At 42.3% G+C, this 22078-nt stretch overlaps 2 protein-coding genes across 2 annotated transcripts; one reads left to right on the top strand and one right to left on the bottom strand.

Moving 5' to 3' along the window:
* The first annotated feature begins 331 nt into the window (after positions 1-331).
* Positions 332-751, top strand: LOC139475361 (uncharacterized). The gene has a single exon (XM_071258585.1). The coding sequence runs from the start codon at positions 332-334 to the stop codon at positions 749-751; it is 420 nt and encodes a 139-aa protein (XP_071114686.1).
* Positions 752-2914: 2163 nt separating this feature from the next.
* On the bottom strand, positions 2915-12830 carry LOC139474402 (uncharacterized). Its single transcript, XM_071257408.1, has 5 exons — positions 12702-12830; positions 11113-11158; positions 9822-10249; positions 7016-8102; positions 2915-4879 (listed from the first exon to the last, which is right to left on the bottom strand). Exons 1-5 carry the CDS (start codon positions 12729-12731, stop codon positions 3108-3110), a joined length of 3363 nt encoding a protein of 1120 aa, XP_071113509.1. The 5' UTR covers positions 12732-12830; the 3' UTR covers positions 2915-3107.
* Between the last annotated feature and the right edge of the window lie 9248 nt (positions 12831-22078).

Below are 22078 nucleotides of genomic sequence, written 5' to 3'. Positions count from 1 at the left end.
GTGACATCCGTTCATTCTGACCATCTGTTGTTATTGATAGTTAATTTTGAGTTAATGAATGTATCTTCTTGTGCTTGGTCTGGTCATTCTGTAATGTCAGTATACAGGAAATAGAAACTTTTAGCCATGAGATGAAACACAATATATCTACAGATAAATTATAAAATGTATTTTTCTTTTTGTTTCTTCTCAAAACGATGTGATAAATTGAGTTATCATTGACAGTTCTGGTCAATTTGCATTCATTAAGTCTTTTGGTGTTACTTTGTTGAAAATATATTACCAAGTGATTGAGTCATAGTGTACGCTCAGTCAGGAATTAATGTTAAGTATGCTTCAAATAGGTGGGGTGCACACCCCTCCACACCAAGCAGACCTCAATACACCCTTCAGAACACCACGGCACACCCTCTCCATGCCAGTGCACATCCCTGAACACCCCTACACACCCTTCACACCACGGCACACCCTCTCCATGCCAGTGCACATCCCTGAACACCTCTACACACCCTTCACCACACCACGGCACACCCTCTCCATGCCAGCACACAATCCTGAACACACCTACACACCCTTCACCACACCATGGCACACCCTCTCCATGCCAGCACACATCCCTGAACACCCCTACACACCCTTCACCACACCACGGCAAACCCTCTCCATGCCAGTGCACATCCCTGAACACCCACCCCTACACACTCTTCACCACACCACGGCACACCCTCTCCATGCCAGTGCACATCCCTGAACACCCCTACACACCCTTCACCACACCACGGCACACCTTCTCCATGCCAGCACACATCCCTGAACACACCTACACACACTTCACCACACCACGGCACACCCTCTCCATGCCAGTGCACATCCCTGAACACCCACCCCTACACACCCTTCACCACACCACGGCACACCCTCACTATGCCAGTGCACATCCCTGAACACCCCTACACACCCTCCACCACACCACGGCACACCCTCTCCATGCCAGTGCACATCCCTGAACACCCACCCCTACACACCCTTCTTCACACTCCTTTGTATCCCTGCTCCCCTGTGAAGATCCGGGGTAGAATAGGTATTCAGTAACCCATGCTTGCCGTAAAAGGCGACTATTCTTGTTGTAATAGGCGACTTAGGGGATTTGGTGGTCAGGGTTGCTGACTTGGTTGATACATGTCATCGTATCCCAATTGCGTGGATCGATGCTCATGATGTCAATCACTGGATTGTCTGGTCCATACTCGATCATTTACTGACCGCCGTCATATAGCTGGAATATTGCTGAGTGCAGCGTTAAACAACAAACAAATCCTACCCCTGCTTAGCCCTCCACATCCCTCCTCTTGGTCCATGTATGTTGTAAGAACAGATATTGTCAATAATGAAAATGTAGTAGTTATCAGATCAATAGCCGAATACACTCTTCCAGTTATATCCCAGCATGTCAGCTTACTGTGGGAGGAAAGTCTGATGTGATGCAGGTCTCAGACGTTTACCACTTTAGTGAAACCCACGAGCACAGGTATGCTGCTGACAAACCTAGAAACATAATGTAATTCGAACAATCTTAGGTGTCTGGTGCATCAATGCAACTCTGCACAGTGAATTGCATGGCCTATGACAACTGGGCCACCCATGCCCCCAATGAGACCAGAAGAGGGCTGCAATTGCTGATAATGTGTGTGTGCATTAACAAGCATAAGAATGTGCACTGTAATTCAGCTGTCCAGAACCATGACAACAGACAGTAGCTCACAGGCACCTATCATCTAAGTGACCCAATGGCACAGTACATTGTTCTCTGTCATCCATCTGTTCATGTTTTACTTCTCTGACCTGGCTAAAGGGATGAGCCTGAAACTTAATGATGAGGTTTAGCTCCATAATAGGGCTCAGATGTGTTCATGGCATCAAACTATAGAAAAAAAACCTGGGTGTTTATATGAAAAATATCACTGGACGAGTGACCTTTGGCTAGTCTGTTGATTTATTCAATCTTGCAGTTCCAATTTGTATCATGTAGTATGTAGTATGGAAAGTGATCCCTTTAATGAGTGAGTGAATGTTGTTTTACTGCTGCAGACTGCAACATTACCCTATGCTACAGCAGCCCATCAGGGTGCACACAGTCCACTAGATCAGACCTTGTAACAACATCCTGGTTGTGTTGGGGTGGTGGCGTAGCCTAGTGGTTCAAACATTCGCTCATCACACTGGATACAATGTGTGAAGCCCATGTCTGGTGTCCCGCACCCAGATATTGCTGGAATATTGTTAAAAGCGATGTAACACTATAACCACTCACTCACTCCAGTTTGTGTGGACTTTTACAAGCACTGGGGCCTCAACACTTGAATGAGCAAGGGGAGATTATGAACGCTTTTGGGGATGAGCATGACCTTTACTCATAAAGTACCCAATGACCAAATGCTTGGCCCACAAATCTGTACTTTTTAATCCGTTGTAGAGGTCAAGCTGGTTAAAAAAATATCGAACTGTCATCTCAACATTCTCTTGTTTATTACCAGAGAGATGTATATTGGCTGAATGACTTTTAATCAAAATTTATCTTGGACTTAAAATTTTCTACTAAATTGAGCTATTTGATCCCTGATCTACCAAATAAGGGGACATGTTCCATATCGCATATCGTGGTCTGTTCTACCTGTGAGTGGAATTAGACTGGGGTAAGGAGTCAACCGGAGACGTATCCAGATTGAGTGATATATTTACGATTTTACCTTAGTCTCATTTGCCATCCTTCATCTTAGGAACAATGCAGGTAGTTTAAAGTTTGAAATGTACTGAAAGCTGGTACTTACTGGATGTGTATGATTAGATTCAGGATTAGATACATCTAACGTTTACACAAGGCTCTGTTGTGCTGTTTAAGAAAACAGTATGGAAATCAGGTTATAAAATATTTATTCAAAAAGAAATGCAAACAGTATCTTTGATATCCCAATAGCATCCTTCTTCAGAAGTAAATGGTTATAAACAATATCTGAGCTACATACACATTCGTATTTGTCGAGCACGGGCGGAGCAATTATCATTCATAGATAGACCTGAAGAAAGGATTATTTTGTCACTGAATGTTCCTATGACATAGGTTCTGTCGGGGACAGAGTTGCAGCTGTCGTGGTCTCTGTAGACTGCGTTGAGCCAGGGCAGTAGTTCCTGGCTTGTTCGGGAGGACATTTCCAGCTCCCATCACATGCACAGGTGCATCTGAAAGAAATGCATCCTTTCCGCAGTTTGAACTCCGAGTTTCCAGGATATTTCCTACCCTGAACAACACACCTCTGGCATGTTTCCCGACTCACTGTTGGTTCACTGGAAGGTTTCTTACAGATATCCACAGCAGCATCTGTTTGACATCCCCATCTACCATCACACCGGCAGTGACATGGGTACACTTTGCAGCCTCTTTTAACCTTGAATTTAGATTCGCCCGCATAATCCATTCCATCCACCATGCACTTCTTACAAAGGTCTTCCTTAGGAGTCGGTTGTGTGGTTGGCTTCAGTTGAACAGATGTTGTCTGGCATATATTAACAGCGCTTCTGTCATCACATTCCACGGACCCACTACATGTACATCTGCATTCCTTGACAATACAGCCGCGTGTTGTCAGGAATGTCGAGTTTCCTGGATACTGCCTTCCCTGAACAAGGCACTTTTGACATGACACTAAGTCTTTCTTTGGTGGGGATTCCGTCTCATTACAGCCATGCTGCGCCTGGTATCTCCTACAGGTGTGCTTACCATTGCATAAGCATATGCATCTGTCGGTGTAACATCCATTCTGTAAGTCAAACTGAGAATTTCCATCATATTGTGTTCCATTAATCATACATTTCTTGCACTCCTGAGGTCCTGGTGTCCTCACATTGTCGGTGGCAATTACCTCGAACAGAGGCTTGACGGATGGTGGACGAGTACCACATATGTTGACAGCACTTTCTTCGTAACACTCGACAGTTCCACTACAGGTACACGCACAGTTGAGAGCTGTACACCCAGTGGTGAACTTGAACGTTGCATTTCCAGGGTAGTGCACTCCCTGTAAAAAACATCCTCGACAGGGCCTCAGATCATCAATTGATCCATCATCAAACCCTGTGTCGTCGTTGCAGATATTGCGTGCCCAGTTCCGAATGCATGAGTACCTTCCGTTGCATAAGCAGAAACAAGTGTCAATGTAACATCCCACCTTGGCGTTGAACTGTGAGTTCCCATCAATCAGTCTTCCTGCCACTACGCACTTTTGGCAGTCCTGCAGCTCCACCCTCTGCTTGTTCACCTGTATTTCTAGCTGCGGCTGTGGAGTTGGCTGTGCTGACACGCATCTGTTCACTGCACTTGATTGATCACACTCTATGGTCCCATTACAGCTACAACTGCAGTCAGTAGTGATGCAGTCCCTAGTGTACTGGAACCTAGATTCTGAGGGGTGTTCTATGCCTTCAATAAGACACTTCTTACAGTTACGATTTGGTTTCAAATCGAATCGAGATGCCTCTGATCCTGTTTGACTGTTTGGGACACAAGTGTTCTCTGTTTGGTTTGGTGAACAAGCTGAGGTGCCATTACAGAAGCATTTGCATTCTCTGAACAAGGTGCACCCATCTTGTAGTTCAAACATGCTATTCCCTTGGACGATTTCTCCTTCAACAGTACAACTGCTGCATGCGGGTCTTTCTCTCTTTTTCTCTATACCTTGTTCACAGACCCTCACTTTGTCCTGAGCTGGGCAGTCATAGGAGCCATCACAGTGACAGATACACTGGTACTTGTGACAGTCCTCCTCATAGGAAAATCTAGAATGTCCACGGAAAGTCTGGTTTCCAACTTTACAGTCTGTGCAACCTAAAACAAACGTTCAGTCCTTGTCAGATTTTCATAAATATATATAAATATAATATATACCACAAATTAGTATTCTGCCAATATGGCAGTGTGGGTATATATATATACTCTTCAAAAAAAGAAACTTCACATAGATGCAAAACCACTTTTTGCCAAATATCTAAAATAATTACAGTAAATGAGAACCAAATAAGTCAAACAGAAAGATGATGTGTCTATAATTCGCGAAAACACATGCAAAGCACATAAACGTAGCGTTTGGGGATCAATTTTACAGCTTCATCCAAACGCAACCGCCCGTAAAAAACGTGCAGCACAGGATCCTGCATTTAGGCATGCAGGCCCCCCTGCTGAATGGGTATAAAAATCCACATCAACGGCTGTTCATACAGTCCTTATAACGGCAGTAGAGGTGGTGACAGAATGCCAAGACTGAATGCAGCTCAACGGAACAACGCCATTGGGAGATTACAAGCTAGAGCAACTCAGCAAGAAGTAGCCAGGCACTTTGGCGTATCCAGACAGACAATCTCCGCACTGTGGACCCGATACAACAACACCAACAGAGTTGACGACAGACCAAGGTGACAACCCAAGCACAAGATCGATACATCCGGCTGCGACACCTCCGAGACCGCACTACCACAGCCACGTCTACAACCACACAGATCCCTGGGGTACGCAGAATATCAGATCAAACGGTACGCAACAGACTAAGGGAGGCTGGACTTTTTGCACGAAGACCTGTTCGACGTCATGTATTGCCCCCACGTAATCTGACGGACCATCTGCTTTGGTGCCAACAGAGGGTTAGATGGGCACGTGCAAGGTGGAGAAATGTACTGTTTACTGACGAGTCCCGTTTCCTACTCACACGTGCTGATGGGCGGGCTCGTGTCTACAGACGTCGGGGTGAATGTTACGCCCCCAACTGTGTGCAGCAGGTTGTCCCATTTGGCGGCGGGAGTGTCATGGTATGGACCGGAATTCATCACGGTGGTAGGACGCCTCTCGTGCATGTGGCAGGTACATTGACAGGTGTGCGTTACAGAGACTTGATCCTACAGCCTTACGTTCTTCCTCACGTCAACGTTCATGGCGGACAGTTCCAGCAGGACAACGCTCGGTCGCATATTGCAAGTGTGTGTCAGATCTTCTTACAACACAACAACATCGAGACATTACCTTGGCCAGCCCGGTCACCAGATTTGTCCCCGATTGAGTATCTGTGGGACGAGTTGGATCGATGCGTCCGCAGAAGGAATCCAACGCCCCAAACACTTCCGGCGCTTCTTGATGCACTTCAGCATGAATGGCAGCACATCCAACAACGTGTTATTGACAACTTGATTGCATCTATGGGTCGTCGGTGTCAAGCAGTGATTGATGCACGTGGTGGGCACAAACGATACTGACATTTTCTGTACCCCTGTGACATTGACTGTATCGTGTACGTGTGTCTGTCTAGGTGACACGATTAATGTTTTGAACATTGTGTACATTGATCTTCAAACAGTGTTTCAATTATGGTTTCTGTGTCCTATTTTGAAACAATCGCATTATATTACATTTTGAAAGTCAGTGTCAAGTTTCTTTTTTTGAAGAGTATATAACTGAAGTTGTTTTTATCAGTCTATCCTTAAAATATCACATGGAAACATACGAAAGCCTTATGATGTGCTTTTGGTAGCGTTCTTTTTTAAAATCCGAAATGTCTCGTTATTTCAAATATTTTCTAGACAATGAACTTTTTCGCGTTACTTCGAATAATTTTTCATTATTTCAAGTTTATCGCAAAAACGAAATTTCGAGAAAATAATCGATGTGACGAGAGAAAAACTCGAAGCAATGAGAATATAATAGAAATAATGAGTAAATAAATGAGGTAACAAGTTTCTTAAATAAACTTGAAATAACAAGAAAACATTTGACATTACAAAACTATTCCAAATGACGAGAAAAAACTCGAAATTTCGAGAAAATAAACAAATAATTGAAATAACGAGAAATTTTGATTTAAAAATTAACATATATATATATATATATGCTACCAAAGTGGCACCATTAGGCTTTGACCAAAGTGGCACTGACAATGCTTTGACTAAACAAGAAATGTATAAAGCAAAAACCACTTACGGCTCCTAATCAACTTTTCATATTCAGAGCGTTGCTGACTTGCTGATCTTGCAGTAGTGGATGTTGGACTGGTGGTTGAAACACTATTCCGTTCGAGGCGTGTATCATTCTCAGACAGTTCATGTTTCCCTCCGAATGGCATTTCTCTGTCGTGTGTACCCTTAATGTTCTCTTCAGATCTTCGCTTTTCATAGTATTCTTCCTTTTCCTTCATCAGCTTTTGACGTTGTGCCTCTTCTTCGAGCCGAAGTATCCTCGTAACTTCCTCATTCTGTCCTCTCTGTTTTTCCAACTGTCTTATTCTCTTTTCTTCCAACTGTCGTCTACTCTCTTCTTCTCTGCGTCTTTTGTCGCCGTCAACTTGTCCTGTGCCGACTTTTTCTAGCTGACGCCTCCTTTCTTCATCTAATGTTCTTCTCCTTTCTTCATCTAATGTTCTTCTCCTTTCTTCATCTAATGTTCTTCTCCTTTCTTCATCTAATGTTCTTCTCCTTTCTTCATCTAATGTTCTTCTCCTTTCTTCATCTAATGTTCTTCTCCTTTCTTCATCTAATTTTCTTTTCATTTCTTCATCTAATTTTCTTCTCCTTTCTTCATCTAATTGTCTTCTCCTTTCTTCATCTAATTGTCTTCTCCTTTCTTCATCTGAGTTTCGTCTAGTTTCTTCCTCTAACTGTCGCCTTCTTTGTTCATCTACCTGATGTTGCCTTTCTTCTTCTAAATGTCGTTGTTTTTCCTCTTCTAACTCCAGTCTCCTGTTCTCCTCCACTCTCATATCTTCCGACGGTCCATTGCCTTCTACCTGACGATGACCACTCTGATGTACGCCCTGACGGATAATAGTGGCATTAGCTTCATTGTCTGTTAGTTTCTGTCCGTCTTCACCGACTCGGTTAACTCTGCTCACATCAAATTGAGGATCTTTCTTTTCTGGTTGATGTCTGCTCTGGTCTTTGGGTTCTCTGTCTCTCTCATTATATATCAAACTCTCGACATCTTCATCTCCTCCCTCTGCACCTTGTTGTGCTGAAGACGTCCTGGTTCCTCCTTGCAGTCTGTTAATCCGGTCTTCTTCTTTCCTTGAGACCTTAAAACAAATATGTTCTGTTCACAACACAACTTATAACCACTCTTATTGAAAAACCAACTGTCCTTTTGTTAACAAACACAATGCAAAATATCACAATAATGTCCTGTGGATTGTAAATTAATAATACATTGATATGGTAGCACTAATATGTTACAAGAAATATGTATAATAAGGGAATATGTGTATTCCCTGAAATTTTCAGGGAATATATTTAATGTCTGATTCACTCAGGGAATATACATAATCCCTAAAATGTTCAGGTATTATACATATTCCCTGATTTAACATCAAATTTGTTAGACAAATTCCTTGAACGTACTTTTGAGGCTCTCATATCGTAAAACTTGATATAAAAAATCGAGAAGACAAATTTATTTGACATGATAACAAATACCTTTCAAAAATATCATAGGTGTTGTGATTGAATGCAGTGACAATGACTTGTACACAATAGCTGTGAAAGGTGGCATACTGAATGGGAAGTTCTCTCGTAACCAGTTTGATGTTTGTGCTACAGCATTGTACTTAACTGAAGACATTGTCACTGACAAGAACATTTCACTTCGCCAGGCTGTGCAGTTTGAATCCAACTGTGGAGGACAAGGTTTCCCCCGGTGTAACTGTGCTGGTAGAAAGAAATGTCAGACCAACAGATGTAGATCTTTCAAGGCTAAGCTGCTTTGTAACTCAAGGTGCCACTCAAGTCTGACATGTGTCAACAAAAACTAAATTGTTCTTCTTTGTTAAGTCAAGAAGACTAATTGTTTAGTTAAGTGAAAGGTATTTGTTATCATGTCAAATAAATTTGTCGTCTCATAAATAATTTGTTTGTTTTTTTGATCAAATTTGACCACATAAGATACTCAAAAGTAATTCCAGGGAATATGTCTAAAAAACTTGATGTTAAATCAGGGAATATGTATAATACCTGAAAAGCTTAGGGATTATGTATATTCCAGGAGTGAATCAGACATGAAATATATTCCCTGAAGTTTTCAGGGATTATACATATTCCCTGATTATAGATATTCCCTGTAACATATATATGTTGGGCGACAGCACCCTGATGACACACTGTTAATTAACTTGCGTATGGTTGCCCGTGGTATTGGGCGCCATTCCGCCTGAAGAACTACCCTAAACTGATCCTCGTTCGTCAACATATCCCACATAGCCAACGCACATCAACAATACCCAAATCAGTTCAAGTGCCATGTGTGATGCCGCCACTGACCATGACACAACCGCCCCCGTACCGAACATGGCCAAGAATTGATGCCTGGCATACGGCTCGCCGCTACGTCGCCAAGAACGTTTCCTATAATCTGTGGATAGGAGGCAAAACCATGATTCGTGTGGAAACATGGTGTAACGCCATTTGTGCACATCCCGTCCCTGGTGTTGCCTGACCCACCCCAATTTTTGCCTCCTATGGTAAGCTGTTAGGGTCACATCCTTCACAGGACACCTTGCTTTCAAGCGGGCTGCATAGAGCCGGTTGTTAATGGTAGGTATTGAAATCCGCCTCCCGATTTTTTAGCGACAATAGACAGCTGATATTCTTATTTAAAACTATGGGTGCTGATTCTTTTAAAAAGAAAACACCTTGTAACTTTTGTGGCCGACATTTCATTTTTTGAAACAGTCTGAACCACAATATGTTTTTTACGATAAAATCCAGCATAACAAATGGTTGGTACCTAAGACAGTAATTACCTTCCGTTCGTGTTCGAGCCGTCGTTTCCGTTCCCACCTAGCCTGATACCTGCGATTGCCTATAGGGACCCGTCTTCTAGCAGCAGCCAGCATTACCGCGGCTCCTCTATGTCTCTTAGAATTTCGGGCCCGTTTAGCAGCTTCCTTCGCCTTGAGACCTTCCTCTAACCTCCTTCTGGCCAGAGCAACTGCTACTGCTGACCTTCTGTGTCGTGCATTACTTCCGCCTTCCATCATGGCAACCCAGGTCTTGGGTGAACTTGATTTCCGGGACGTCACGGATTTAGTTTCGGCTCTTACGACGATTCGTTTCTTGGTTGTTCCTTGGTTGGTGAACGACGACTGGCTCATGGCGTTTGCAAAGAGGTCGTGCTGACTTTTTGTTTGTCTGAACACTTCCCTACCAACCTTGGCTGATTCGGCATTGCCTGAATGAATGATACAGATTTATGCATATATTATTTCACTCAAAGACATTGGAGATCATCTTTTTTTCAAATTTTAAGTGCACCAACCGTGGTGTGCATAATGTATTAACGTTAATAGTTACACATTTGCAATCACGGTCAGGATACACAAATGGTGATGAATGTAAGGAGGGAAACCCACCCCTCCAACACCTCAACAATATTGAGCTATAACTTAGTACCCTTTTCATGAGTAACCGTTGTGGTGAATCAGCGTTAGTTTGTTTGTTGTTTAACGCCACACTCAGCAATATTCAAGTAATATAACGGCGGTCTGTAACTAATGGAGTCTGGACCAGACAATCCAGTGATTAATATCATGAGCATCGATCCACGCAAATTGGATACGATGACATGCATCAACCAAGTCAGCGAACGGGACCACCTGATCCCGTTAGTCGCCTCTTACAAGCAAGGGTTTCTGAAGACCTATTTTACCCCGGATCTTCATGGGTCGAATCAGCGTTAGGACAGGTCCCCATCAAACTATGCTCGTCGTACGAGAAGACTAAAATGGGTTGGGTAGTCAGGCTAGGAGAATCAGTTGGTTGCGTGTCATACCACACCAAAGGCGTTGCTCAATATCATTCACATGTGTGTCCGCCATTTGTGTGAAAGGCCATCCCCAAGAAAGAATTCTCAGCATTCTCAGCTGAATAAACCAAATATACGCCTTGCACATACTGGATCCATGCCAGAATACCAATAAATAGTTGAATGCATAAGCTTTAAATAAACTTAAGTTAGCTTCATGTACATATGGAAAAGCTAAACCTGTAATCACCTGCAACTAATGTTAACAACAGAGAATTACATAAACTTACATGCGGCCTCTTTGAAACTGCAGCAAAGTATTCCGATGGCGACAACCTGCAACATCAGATGGGTGGTAAACGAGAGAGAAAACTGACAAGGAACGCATGTCTGGATCTTTACTCTACATTTCACAGTTCATGAGAGAGAGAGAGAGATTTAAAAGAAATATATATTCGAAAAATAGAAGTGCGTCATTTATTTAGGACTGATCTTGCAATTTTGTCTGGTTATATGTGTTGGGTTATTGGTGTGTTTGTGTGGCCGTGAGATGCTGCTTCAAGAGTACATGGAGTTGAGTGTAGCGGCTTCAGTATCACACAGTCCACAGCACGCAAAGTTGGGGGATCCGGTCATTGATGGCTTATTCCGGTGAAAGTTAAAGTGTTTCTTCTCTTCACTTGAGCTACAGGGTGTATCCGAAGATGTACATTTCGATAGCGTTGTTTGTAGAACGTATTTTGATAGACATTGCTACCAACTGTAAAGTGTGTTGGTGACAGGTACACATTTCCCATTTACTCATACACGTGTATACGTTCTCTACACAATTCAGGGCTCGATTTATATAAGGAAATTGATTTAACTTACACCAATGCCTAGTAGCACCAGACAAAAAAACCAGGTTGCACCTGGTCCCATAAAGTTGTACATACACTGAAGTACCTACAGTTTGATGACGTCAAGCCCAAGAAAGCATGACAAGTTAAACATAACTCGGGGATTATATGATGCAGTATGGTAATTAGAAATTAGTGGTACTGAATGTGTTCAAAGACCCTTCCGAGTAAGGGGTAGACGAAAAACAGGTTGGACCCTGGTCCCATCAATTTATCAAAATTTAAATGTGCACAGAACCCGCAGTTTGATGACTCCAAGCCCAAGAAAGCTTGACAAATTCTACTTAACATCAGGCAATAACATAACATCAGGGATTATTTATGTAGTATGGTAAATAGAGGTTAGAGGTATTGAGGTATTAGAGGTTCAAACATTTGAAAGATTTTCACATGCACTTGGTGCATGTAGACATAAACATAAGATTGCATTTTTCAATAATAGGATGTACTGGTGCATGGTTTATATGGCTAAATCGAGCCCTGTAATTATAACATACGTGGAGTAATACATTAAATAAACCCCGTCAATCCAGAACCTTGTATTCCCAATACAGTAATCATAAATGGCATGGGAAGGTATCAAAATAAGATGATACTTTTATCAACTATCCCAGTCATCGTTTACGTCTATTGCCTTTTGAGCAGAAGTTCGAAGGTTCGATCCCCGGCCGGGTCATACCAAAAGACGTTAAAAGATGGTACTTGACGTTACCCTGCCTGGCGCTCGGTTCAGGGGCTAAAAGAAGGACTGGTAGGCTCGGAGTCGGTATGCTGTGTCTGAGTGTGGTATTCATGTTCAGTGTGCTATCACTATAAATGTCAGCATTAGTCCGGACTAATATAAGCACACACACACACACACACACACACACACACACACACACAAATACACACACATAATTGCCATATACTACTAATCAACAGTGCCAGAGCATATTTTCCTATACAATGAAAATATACTGTAACCACCGAAGACATACCTGCCCCCATATCTTGCTGCGACTGGCCATTGTGGAGGTGTAGCGTCTAGGCCTCGTTCCGGAGAGTGCAGATGGCTGGAGTAAGGCGGGACCGCTGAACACACGTCAGGAAACCTCCTCTTCATCTACTCTCCATCACTGACCGCGATGTATCACTACATGTCCTATATATTTGTGTAGTAGGCCAGACACCTTAGGGATAGACCATTTGATATTCTATTCCCCTCCACCCCCACACCCCCACATCCAAGAATGGTCGATCCCCTATATGATCAGATTGAATGTCGAGTCGGTTTTAAGTTGTTAGATAATTTGTTCATAAATATATACGTCATCTTTGCACTCTTTCTTATCATCTGTTTATGACTGCAGAGTGTGTCTTATTTCATGCTTACAAATATTCTCTCAAACACTCGACAAGAAAAGTGTCAGTACAAGCTGTGACAGTACATACATGACTCTACATAGCTTGACATACATGTGTGAACTTGTGGGTTTGGTTTGAGCCGTTTTAAACAGAATTTAAGTCATATAACGGCATGTCAGCTTCATCTGTGAGGAAAGTCCGAAGTAATGCGGTTCTGAGACATTTCGTGAACATAATCAAGACCCACGAAATTTGATTTCTGGCACGTCTACGGGACGCATCACGGATTTGCATATTGGTTTCACGTAACGTAGTGATTTTGAAAGAGCATATAAATCGAACATGTCATACTAAGTGTTCATGAGATCATGGGTGTTATCGAAAAAATAAATTGTCACAGAATTCTTGACAAAAATAATTGTTCTTCAGACTGTGAGAAAAAATAAATTGCCTGCCACAAAATTACATTGTCACCAGGTGTTTTTCTTAAAAAATATTCAGGCTCATTGTTGTAATTAAATAAATATCTGGTTTTGCAGCTGTAGCTGAAATTATATAAAATCTTCAGACAAAATCCTCCCCTCCCCCCTACCACCCCGAATGGTCTGTCAGTTATATGATTACGCTTGAAGAATGTATTATGATTCTGTTTTAAGATGTTGGATAAATAGTGCCTAGATATATACTTCATCTGCGCACTCTTTCTTATCATATGATTAGGGCTGTAGGGAATATCTTATTTAATGCTAGGGGCGGTCGGGTAGCCTAGTGGTTAAAGGGTTCGCTCGTCACGCCGAAGACCCGGGTTCGAATCCCTACATGGGTACAATGTGTGAAGCCAATTTCTGGTGTCCCCAGCCGTGATGTTGCTGGAATATTGCTAAAAGTGGCCTAAAACCAAACTCACTCACTCACTCACTATTTAATGCTTACAAATGTCGTTCTAAGTGTTCATGAAAACAGAAGAAAGTTAGTCTATGACACTTACTTTCAACATCCACGTGACTGATAGCGTGTTATTCTTTCCTTTATACTTAAAAGCACATTTTGGTATTTTGAGATGAAGCGGGGAAATCATTCGCGATAGCTTGGTCGTTACATACTTCCCGTCCGTCGTTTGTTACTTCGATGTGTTGTCGAGCTACTAGTGTGTTACGTAACAAAAAGAGTCGATAACTGTGTTCATCATTGTATGGAAGGTCATCATTTCAATCTAACGATAATTCCTTGTGTGAAAATATACACGTATTGTGTTTAACACCGCATGACCTTGCACCCATAAAGATGTTTCGGGAACACAGATTCGACAGATGTAGGTATCGTCACACATTGCACAACTAATAGAGACACGTTGGTGACATAACCGTTTAATAACTTTTCAAAAATACGGCTGCATCATTCAAGGAGAGAAACTTTTTTATTGGCCACTGACCTACAAAGAAAAGAATGAATTATTATTTCTTCACATGGAGTATGCAGTGATAGAAACGAGAACAACCGGTATCGTTATTTCTCGTTAATTTAATTATTTTCTCGTTAATTCAATTATTTTCTCGTTACTTCTAGTTTTTTCCTCGTTAGTTTGAGTTTATTTAAAAAAAACTTGAAATTTCGATTTTTTTTCTCGTTACTTCGAATATTTTCTCGATATTTCAAGTTTATTTTCTCGTTATTTCAATTATTTTCTCGTTACCTCGATTGTTTTTCTCTTAACATTTCGATTATATTGTCATTATTATAAGTTTATTTGAAAAAAATCGAAATTTAAAATATTTTCTCGTTATTTCAAAAACTCGAAATTTTGATTTTCGCTTTATTTCATTTATTTTATTCGAGATTTCGATTTTTTCTCGTTATTTCGATTATTTTCTCGTTTTTTTTCAAGTTTATTTAAAAAACTCGAAAATAATTGAAAAAACGAGAAATTTCGATTTAAAAAAAATAAAATATGGTACTAAAGTGGGACCAATACGCTTTCGTAGAATACCACCTACTACCATGGCGTCGTCTTGGAAGAGACATTACCGTCTTTATGTCTCGTATCACTAAGTAAACTAAACAGCATATTTTTTTAAGATGAAACGAATTAGTTTCGCCTAATTTAGCGAATCGGTCTCAGAACGAAGGTGTGGTAGCGACTGGGTCAGTAGTATTTCCATTCAAGAATGGAGATAAACCACACAGGAGACACAAAGATAAGAAACGTACTAACGATAAGATTTTGTTGATGCAAAACAACGTCTCTCCGTGCACAGTCACCTTGTTATGTTAAACCATAATTTTCAAAACTTTCTCACGAATGCAAATACAGGGACCTTATGTCTGATGTATAACTGCCCAATATATTTCTCAAAGTTTAAAGTTCACGTAATGATAAAACTACAATTAGAAAATATCAGTTAGACAATTATTTAAAACTTCTGTGTATGGTTATTTCATAAACCTAAATTATAATCACCTTGCTGCGTGTAGTCTGTTTCACTTGCGGATAGCATCCGTTTTGCTGTCACCATCTGTCTCTGAAAATATACGGAAACAGTGGCAGTGTGTGAGTGAGTAAGTATGGTTTTACGCCGCAGTGATGTGTACATGACTGTGATGTGTGATTGACTTTACAACTATTGTAACAATGTCGGAAATCGAACCCAGACCTTTGGTACCCCAAGTGAACACTATAACGTCAAGACTACGCCTCCGCCGTGTCTATACATATGACTTGTATATGAGTGAGCGGGGGAGTTGTGGAGTGACACTCACATGAACAGGATTTCGCTAATACCATACGTGTTTGTTTAATATGGGAGGAAAATCCAGAGTGATGCAGGCCTCAAACATTAACCAGTTTGGAGATACCCTGAGCAGGGAATAGTGCACACAAACCACGAGTCATAATCATGGCAAACGATACGCGGATCCTGATACGACTACGGGGTGCAACTATCCCCAGCGAAATGCGGCGCCCTTGACCTGACCATTGAGTTGTGTAACATATGGAAGTTTATAACAGGACATAAATAAAACAATGTTTGTAGAAACCTACGTTTATAATCGTCGATTACTTTTCTCTCTTCCTCACTCTCCATAAACGACCGTAGATCGTCCTCCCTTTCCCCCAGTGCAGACAGACTTTGCCTAGAATGGATATCAAATACTTAAACTTCATCCTTTGCGCTAAACACAAATTCCTTTTCGTCCAATACCAAGTATGTATGGATTCCCAGAAGGGACACTGTCGCGTTGTCGCATATATTGTTCAAAGAGCAACAATGCGACAACTGGACAGAGCGAATAAACGTCACTGACAGTATAAAACGTTGTCACATTGTCTCGCTTAGGCAAAATTTGACGTGTTTGTGCGCGGGCGACAACGCCCTCAAGAGTTCCATACATATGTTGTAAGCTTAATTAGACAACCAAAATATATAATTACATAGTTCTTCTGATTGATTACCCTTTCATGTGCGTCTTGCCAGATGGGTTTACTGCTACGGGTCGATGAACTGTAGGTAAAAGTTTCCCAAGGCGAAGTAGGGCATGGATTTAAGCATTAAACAATGACACACGTGTATGCCTACAAAGCCTCAACTGGCATAAAGAAAATCATCCTTACGCTTTACTCTCCTTCCTGCGGCTTCCTTCTCGACGGAAGACAATATTGATGAAGGAGCTCACAAGAGGAAGCAGCACAAGCAGCACTAGCATCAGCTTCATGTCTGGTGAAAGGTTTAGCTCTAGAAAGAAAAGTACAATATTATATCCTCCAAAATGCCATGCCAGACAACGGCGAGGATTTATGAAGGTCATTTTGCAACGTTTCAAGATTATAAAGTAAGGATACTACCACTACTACTACTACTACTACTACTACTACTACTACTACTACTACTATTACTACTACTACTACTTCTACTACTACTATTTCTCTGCCAAGCTCGGCATTAATGTACGAAAACTGATAGGCTCGGAGTCAGCATACTGTGTCTCAGTCCGGTACATATGTTAAACTGCTGTATGGTATCCACCATTAGAACGGTGTTGAAAAAGTGAAGTGGACAAATAAAAACCGCGCTGGCATGATGCAATGTGTGCAATATCTCATTCTACGTTTTGATGATTACTTGTCAATTTTCAGGATAAGTCAACAGCGTTTTGATGTACAACTAAAAATTGATATATTCTGGAAATCGAAACCAAAACTGCCTTCGTCGTGAGTAACGACAAGCATAGTCGCCTTTACGGCAAGCATGGGTTGCTAAAAACCTATTCTACCCCGGATCTTCACGGGTCCCCATACCAATGAATAAGACGGCATGTGCATATGGCATGATGAAAGGTCGCTATAAAGGATATGTTTCTTCCAAATAATATACTCTTTGACCCCAAAAATTATACTCACATTGTGCCAACTTCAAGTCACCGTTTCTCCGCTGTATAACAGGGTACTGATGGTTACTGCCCTTTATAAACGCAGGAACGCCTACTTTCCACTGACCCAGGGTGCTGACGCCAGCCGTGACAGAGATGTGATGATGTGATATGTGCAATACTGATATGACACGAACTTCTTTCACACCCGGTTCGTTTGTCAGTCCCGTCTGACCTTCAATACGTCCCTACCTGAGTGGATTGGAGAATTTTTTCCATTAACTTTCAATCTGCGTTCATTGTGGGTTGTTTATAGGTACTCTGTATTGTTTGTCGTTTGTAGAATGAGGCGAAGTATACAAATATCATTACTGGGACTAACACCATTGATGCACGCAAACTACACAACGGATTGCAATATCAGTGGAAACATATTGCAAGCTTATTTCAGTTAGCATTTACACACTGGTTGCACGTGTTATGATATTTATAAGGGGTGTCAATACTGCGCAGTTTCATCTGGTGATTTTGGTAATTATTGGATAGGTTTGAATCAGGTGAGTGCGACGAAGCAACAGAACAAATTGTACTTCTACAAATACACATGCCTGAAAAACCTGGGATGAGAGGGTAGGTGATGTGAGGGTAGGGTGATGTGAGGGTAGGGTGATGTGAGGGTAGGGTGATGTTAGGGTAGGGTGATGGAAGGCTAGGGTGATATGAGGGTAGGGTGATGTTAGAGTAGGGTGATGTTAGGGTAGGGTGATGGAAGGCTAGGGTGATATGAGGGTAGGGTGATGTTAGAGTAGGGTGGTTTGAGGGTAGGATGTGGGGATTGTTTGGTGATGGAAAGGTAGTGTATAGGGTGATGGGAGGGTAGGGTGATAGGAGATTAAGGTGATGTGAGGGTAGGGTGATGTGAGGGTAGGGTGGTGTGAGAGTAGGGTGAGGGGAATTAGGATGATCGAAGGGTAGTGTTATGAGTGATGGAGATTTTGGTGTAGGGTGATGAGATGGTTGTGTTTAGGGTGATTGGAGGATAGGGTGATGGGAGATTAGGTTTACCTGAGGTTAGGGTGATGTGAGGGTAGTGTGTAGGGTAATGTGAGGGTTTTGTGTAGGGCGATGGAAGGGTAGGGTAAAGCGTAGGGTGACGGGAGGGTTTGTTGTAAGGTGATGTGTAGGGTGATGGGAGGGTTTTGTGTTAGGCGATGGAAGGGTAGGGGGAAGTGTAGGGTGATGGAAGGTTAGGGTGATGGAAGGGTAGGGTGATGGGAGGGTAGTGGAAGGTTAGGGTGATGAAGGGTAGGGTGCGACGAAGCAATAGAACACATTGCACTTCTACAAATACACACACCTGAAAAACCTGGGATGTGAGGGTAGGTAGGTGTGAGGGTATGGTGAGAGGATTGTTGGGTGATGGAAGGGTAGTGTTAAGGGTGATCGGAGATTAGGTGTGTGAGTAAGTTGGGTTTAACGCCGCTTTTAACAGTATTCCAGTTATATCACGGCCTGTCAGCTTAATGTGGGAGGAAAGCCCAAAGTGATGCAGGTCTCGGACGTTTACCACTTCGGTGATGTGAGGGAAGGGTGATATGAGGGTAGAGTGAGGGGATTGTAGGGTGATGGAAGGGTGGTGTGCAGGGTGAAGGAAGGATAGGGTGATGGGAGGGTTTGGTGTAGGGTGATGGGAGGATAGGGTGATGGAAGGTTAGGGTGATGTGAGGGTAGGATGATGTGAGGGTAGGGTGATGTGAGGGTAGGGTGAGGGGATTGTAGGGTGATGAAAGGGTAGTGTGGAGGGTGATGGGAGGGTATGGTGATGTGAGGGTTGAGTGATGTGACGGTAGTGTGTAGGATGATGTGAGGGTAGGGTGAGGTGATTGTAGGGTGATGAAAGGGTAGTGTAGAGGGTGATGGGAGAGTATGGGGATGTGAGGGTTGAGTGATGTGACGGTAGTGTGTAGGGTGATGTGAGGATAGGGTGATGGGAGGTAGTGTGTAGGGTGCTGTGAGGATGGGGTGATGGGAGGTAGTGTGTAGGGTGATGTGAGGATAGGGTGATGGGAGGTAGTGTGTAGGGTGATGTGAGGATAGGGTGATGGGAGGTAGTGTGTAGGGTGATGTGATTGTAGGGTGATGGGAGGTAGTGTGTAGGGTGATGTGAGGATAGGGTGATGGGAGGTAGTGTGTAGGGTGATGTGAGGATAGGGTGATGGGAGGTAGTGTGTAGGGTGATGTGAGGATAGGGTGATGGGAGGTAGTGTGTAGGGTGATGTGAGGATAGGGTGATGGGAGGTAGTGTGTAGGGTGATGTGAGGATAGGGTGATGGGAGGTAGTGTGTAGGGTGATGTGAGGATAGGGTGATGGGAGGTAGTGTGTAGGGTGATGTGAGGATAGGGTGATGTGAGGTAGTGTGTAGGGTGATGTTAGGATAGGGTGATGGGAGGTAGTGTGTAGGGTGATGTGAGGATAGGGTGATGGGAGGTAGTGTGTAGGGTGATGTGAGGATAGGGTGATGGGAGGTAGTGTGTAGGGTGATGTGAGGATAAGGTGATATGAGTATAGGGTGATGTGAGGGTAGGGTGATGTGAGGGTAGGGTGAGGGGATTGTAGGGTGATGAAAGGGTAGTGTGAAAGGTGATGGGAGGTGGAAGGTTAGGGTGATTGCGAGGGATAGGGGCGGGGGGGGGGGGACTTAAGGTGATTGGGGTAGGGTTATAGAACGTTAGGGTGATAGAAGGGTAGAGTGATGGGAGGGTATGGTGATGGGGGGTGGGGGTGGAAGATGATGGAAGTGTGGTTATGGAAGGGTAGGGTGATGGGAGGGTAGGGTGATGTGAGGGTAGGGTGATGGAAGGATAGGGTGATTGGAGGGTAGGGTGATTGGAGGGTAGGGTGATTGGAGGGTAGGGTGATTAGAGGGTAAGGTGATTGGAGGGTAGTGTGATGGGAGGATAGGGTGATGGAAGGGTAGGGTTGTGCAAGGGAAAGATGATTGGGGCGGAGGGATTGCAGGGCTGAGGAATGGTGGTGCAGGATACTTTGAAAATAAGAATTCCATTGCTAAGATTTATCAATATCAGAGAAGATAGTGGTCCTTCGTCACTCTGCTTGTCTCAGAGCGGGATTAAAGTCGCTGTCACAGAAATTGTTTCAACACGTCTTAATAAGTTTCAGTTAGATGGGGATTTTGCTGATTGTAACGCAAAAGAAAGTTATACAGAGTAGAAAAACAATTCTTATGCATGACATATCATATTATTTACTTTAATTCATTTCACGGTATTTTGTATGCTAAAAAGTCGTTTTCCTTCTTATTTCTAATTGACTAACACGTCCCATAAAGCATTCGTAAAATATCTGACACGCTTCTTACCATTTCATTGAACATTTAACAGGGTCGATTTGTTCAAGCCAGCAGCTGGGATCAGCGCTTGGCAGAGCTTGAAAGCGCTGGGAAGCAGTGTCTGCGACAACCCTCCGCTGTATCTGCGCATATCGATAGACAGGACGGATGTGTATGTGTAGCAGTGACAGATTTTGTATATTTCTTGTATTTTACATGTTACGTATGATTCATGTACATACTTAAATGTTATTTAGTCCTCTTATTTCATTTCTCAGCCCACCTTCAAAATTACACTATCATTCATAGCCATTTTACTAAGCATGCTTACTGCATGGTTAGTTTGCGAAATTCACACCCTGTGCGCTTTCCCCACTCAGGCCCTTTTGTCTTCATCCTCAGTTTGGGTACTCAGCTCAGCTGTGTACTGGACACATCAGGAGGTATGTGGTCACTCCACAAATATTCTTAAAAAACAAACTTACATCTATATTCTGACTCGTGATTCGTAAGGATATTCTCAGTGGGAGCTTTGGATCATATTCCAATGTTAGTATTTTAGTATTGGATTTATGACTTTATTCACTAATTGCAATAAAGTACTTCAAATTTAGTGATGAAGTTAAAGGTGTTTTCAAGGCACAAAAGGCATCATTTACAAAACATGTGAAACGACCGATATTTTTATCTTTACCCAGTCTGCCGTTGCATGATCTTAGACCTGTTAGTTTGCACATATCAATGAGGGAACGTCCACGCTTATTGATGCTCTGATATCCTCAATATTTCCCACATCTTCATCAATTGGTAAATATGTGGTATCGTCATCAATAATGTAGTCACAAAAGGAGCCATCACCTGTCCCTGCATTTAAATCGCCCTGAACAATGATGTCACAATCCTGATCTGCCGTTTTAAACTTAGCAACGTCAGCCCTTAGTATTTCAAATAATGATTCGTCTGCATGCTTACTCGATCCTTCAGGTGAATAGTAAACAGTTGCATGGTAAACATTTCTTTGATCTGGAATGTAAATTTTTAACCAAATTATATTACAAGAGTCACTTTTAAGGAGAGTACAAAAGTTTACAATAGATTTCTTTTTGTAAACTTGGATTCCACCAGAGTTTCTATAGAACCGTGTGTTTTAGCACGTATTGAACTAAAACCTGTCTAGTCCTGAATGTCCACACAGTCATTATCACACCATGTTTCCACAAATGAAATTAGATAATATTTGTTAATAAAGTTAATAAAGTCGGATTTCTGTAAATACTTTCGCAAAAGGGATAATA

This window comes from Haliotis cracherodii, unplaced genomic scaffold (assembly GCF_022045235.1).
Source record: "Haliotis cracherodii isolate W230 unplaced genomic scaffold, xgHalCrac1.p SCAF_3, whole genome shotgun sequence".
NCBI lineage: Eukaryota > Metazoa > Mollusca > Gastropoda > Lepetellida > Haliotidae > Haliotis > Haliotis cracherodii.
The sequence above is the reverse complement of the archived record's forward strand: the minus strand, read 5'-3'. Positions and strand labels throughout refer to the sequence as shown.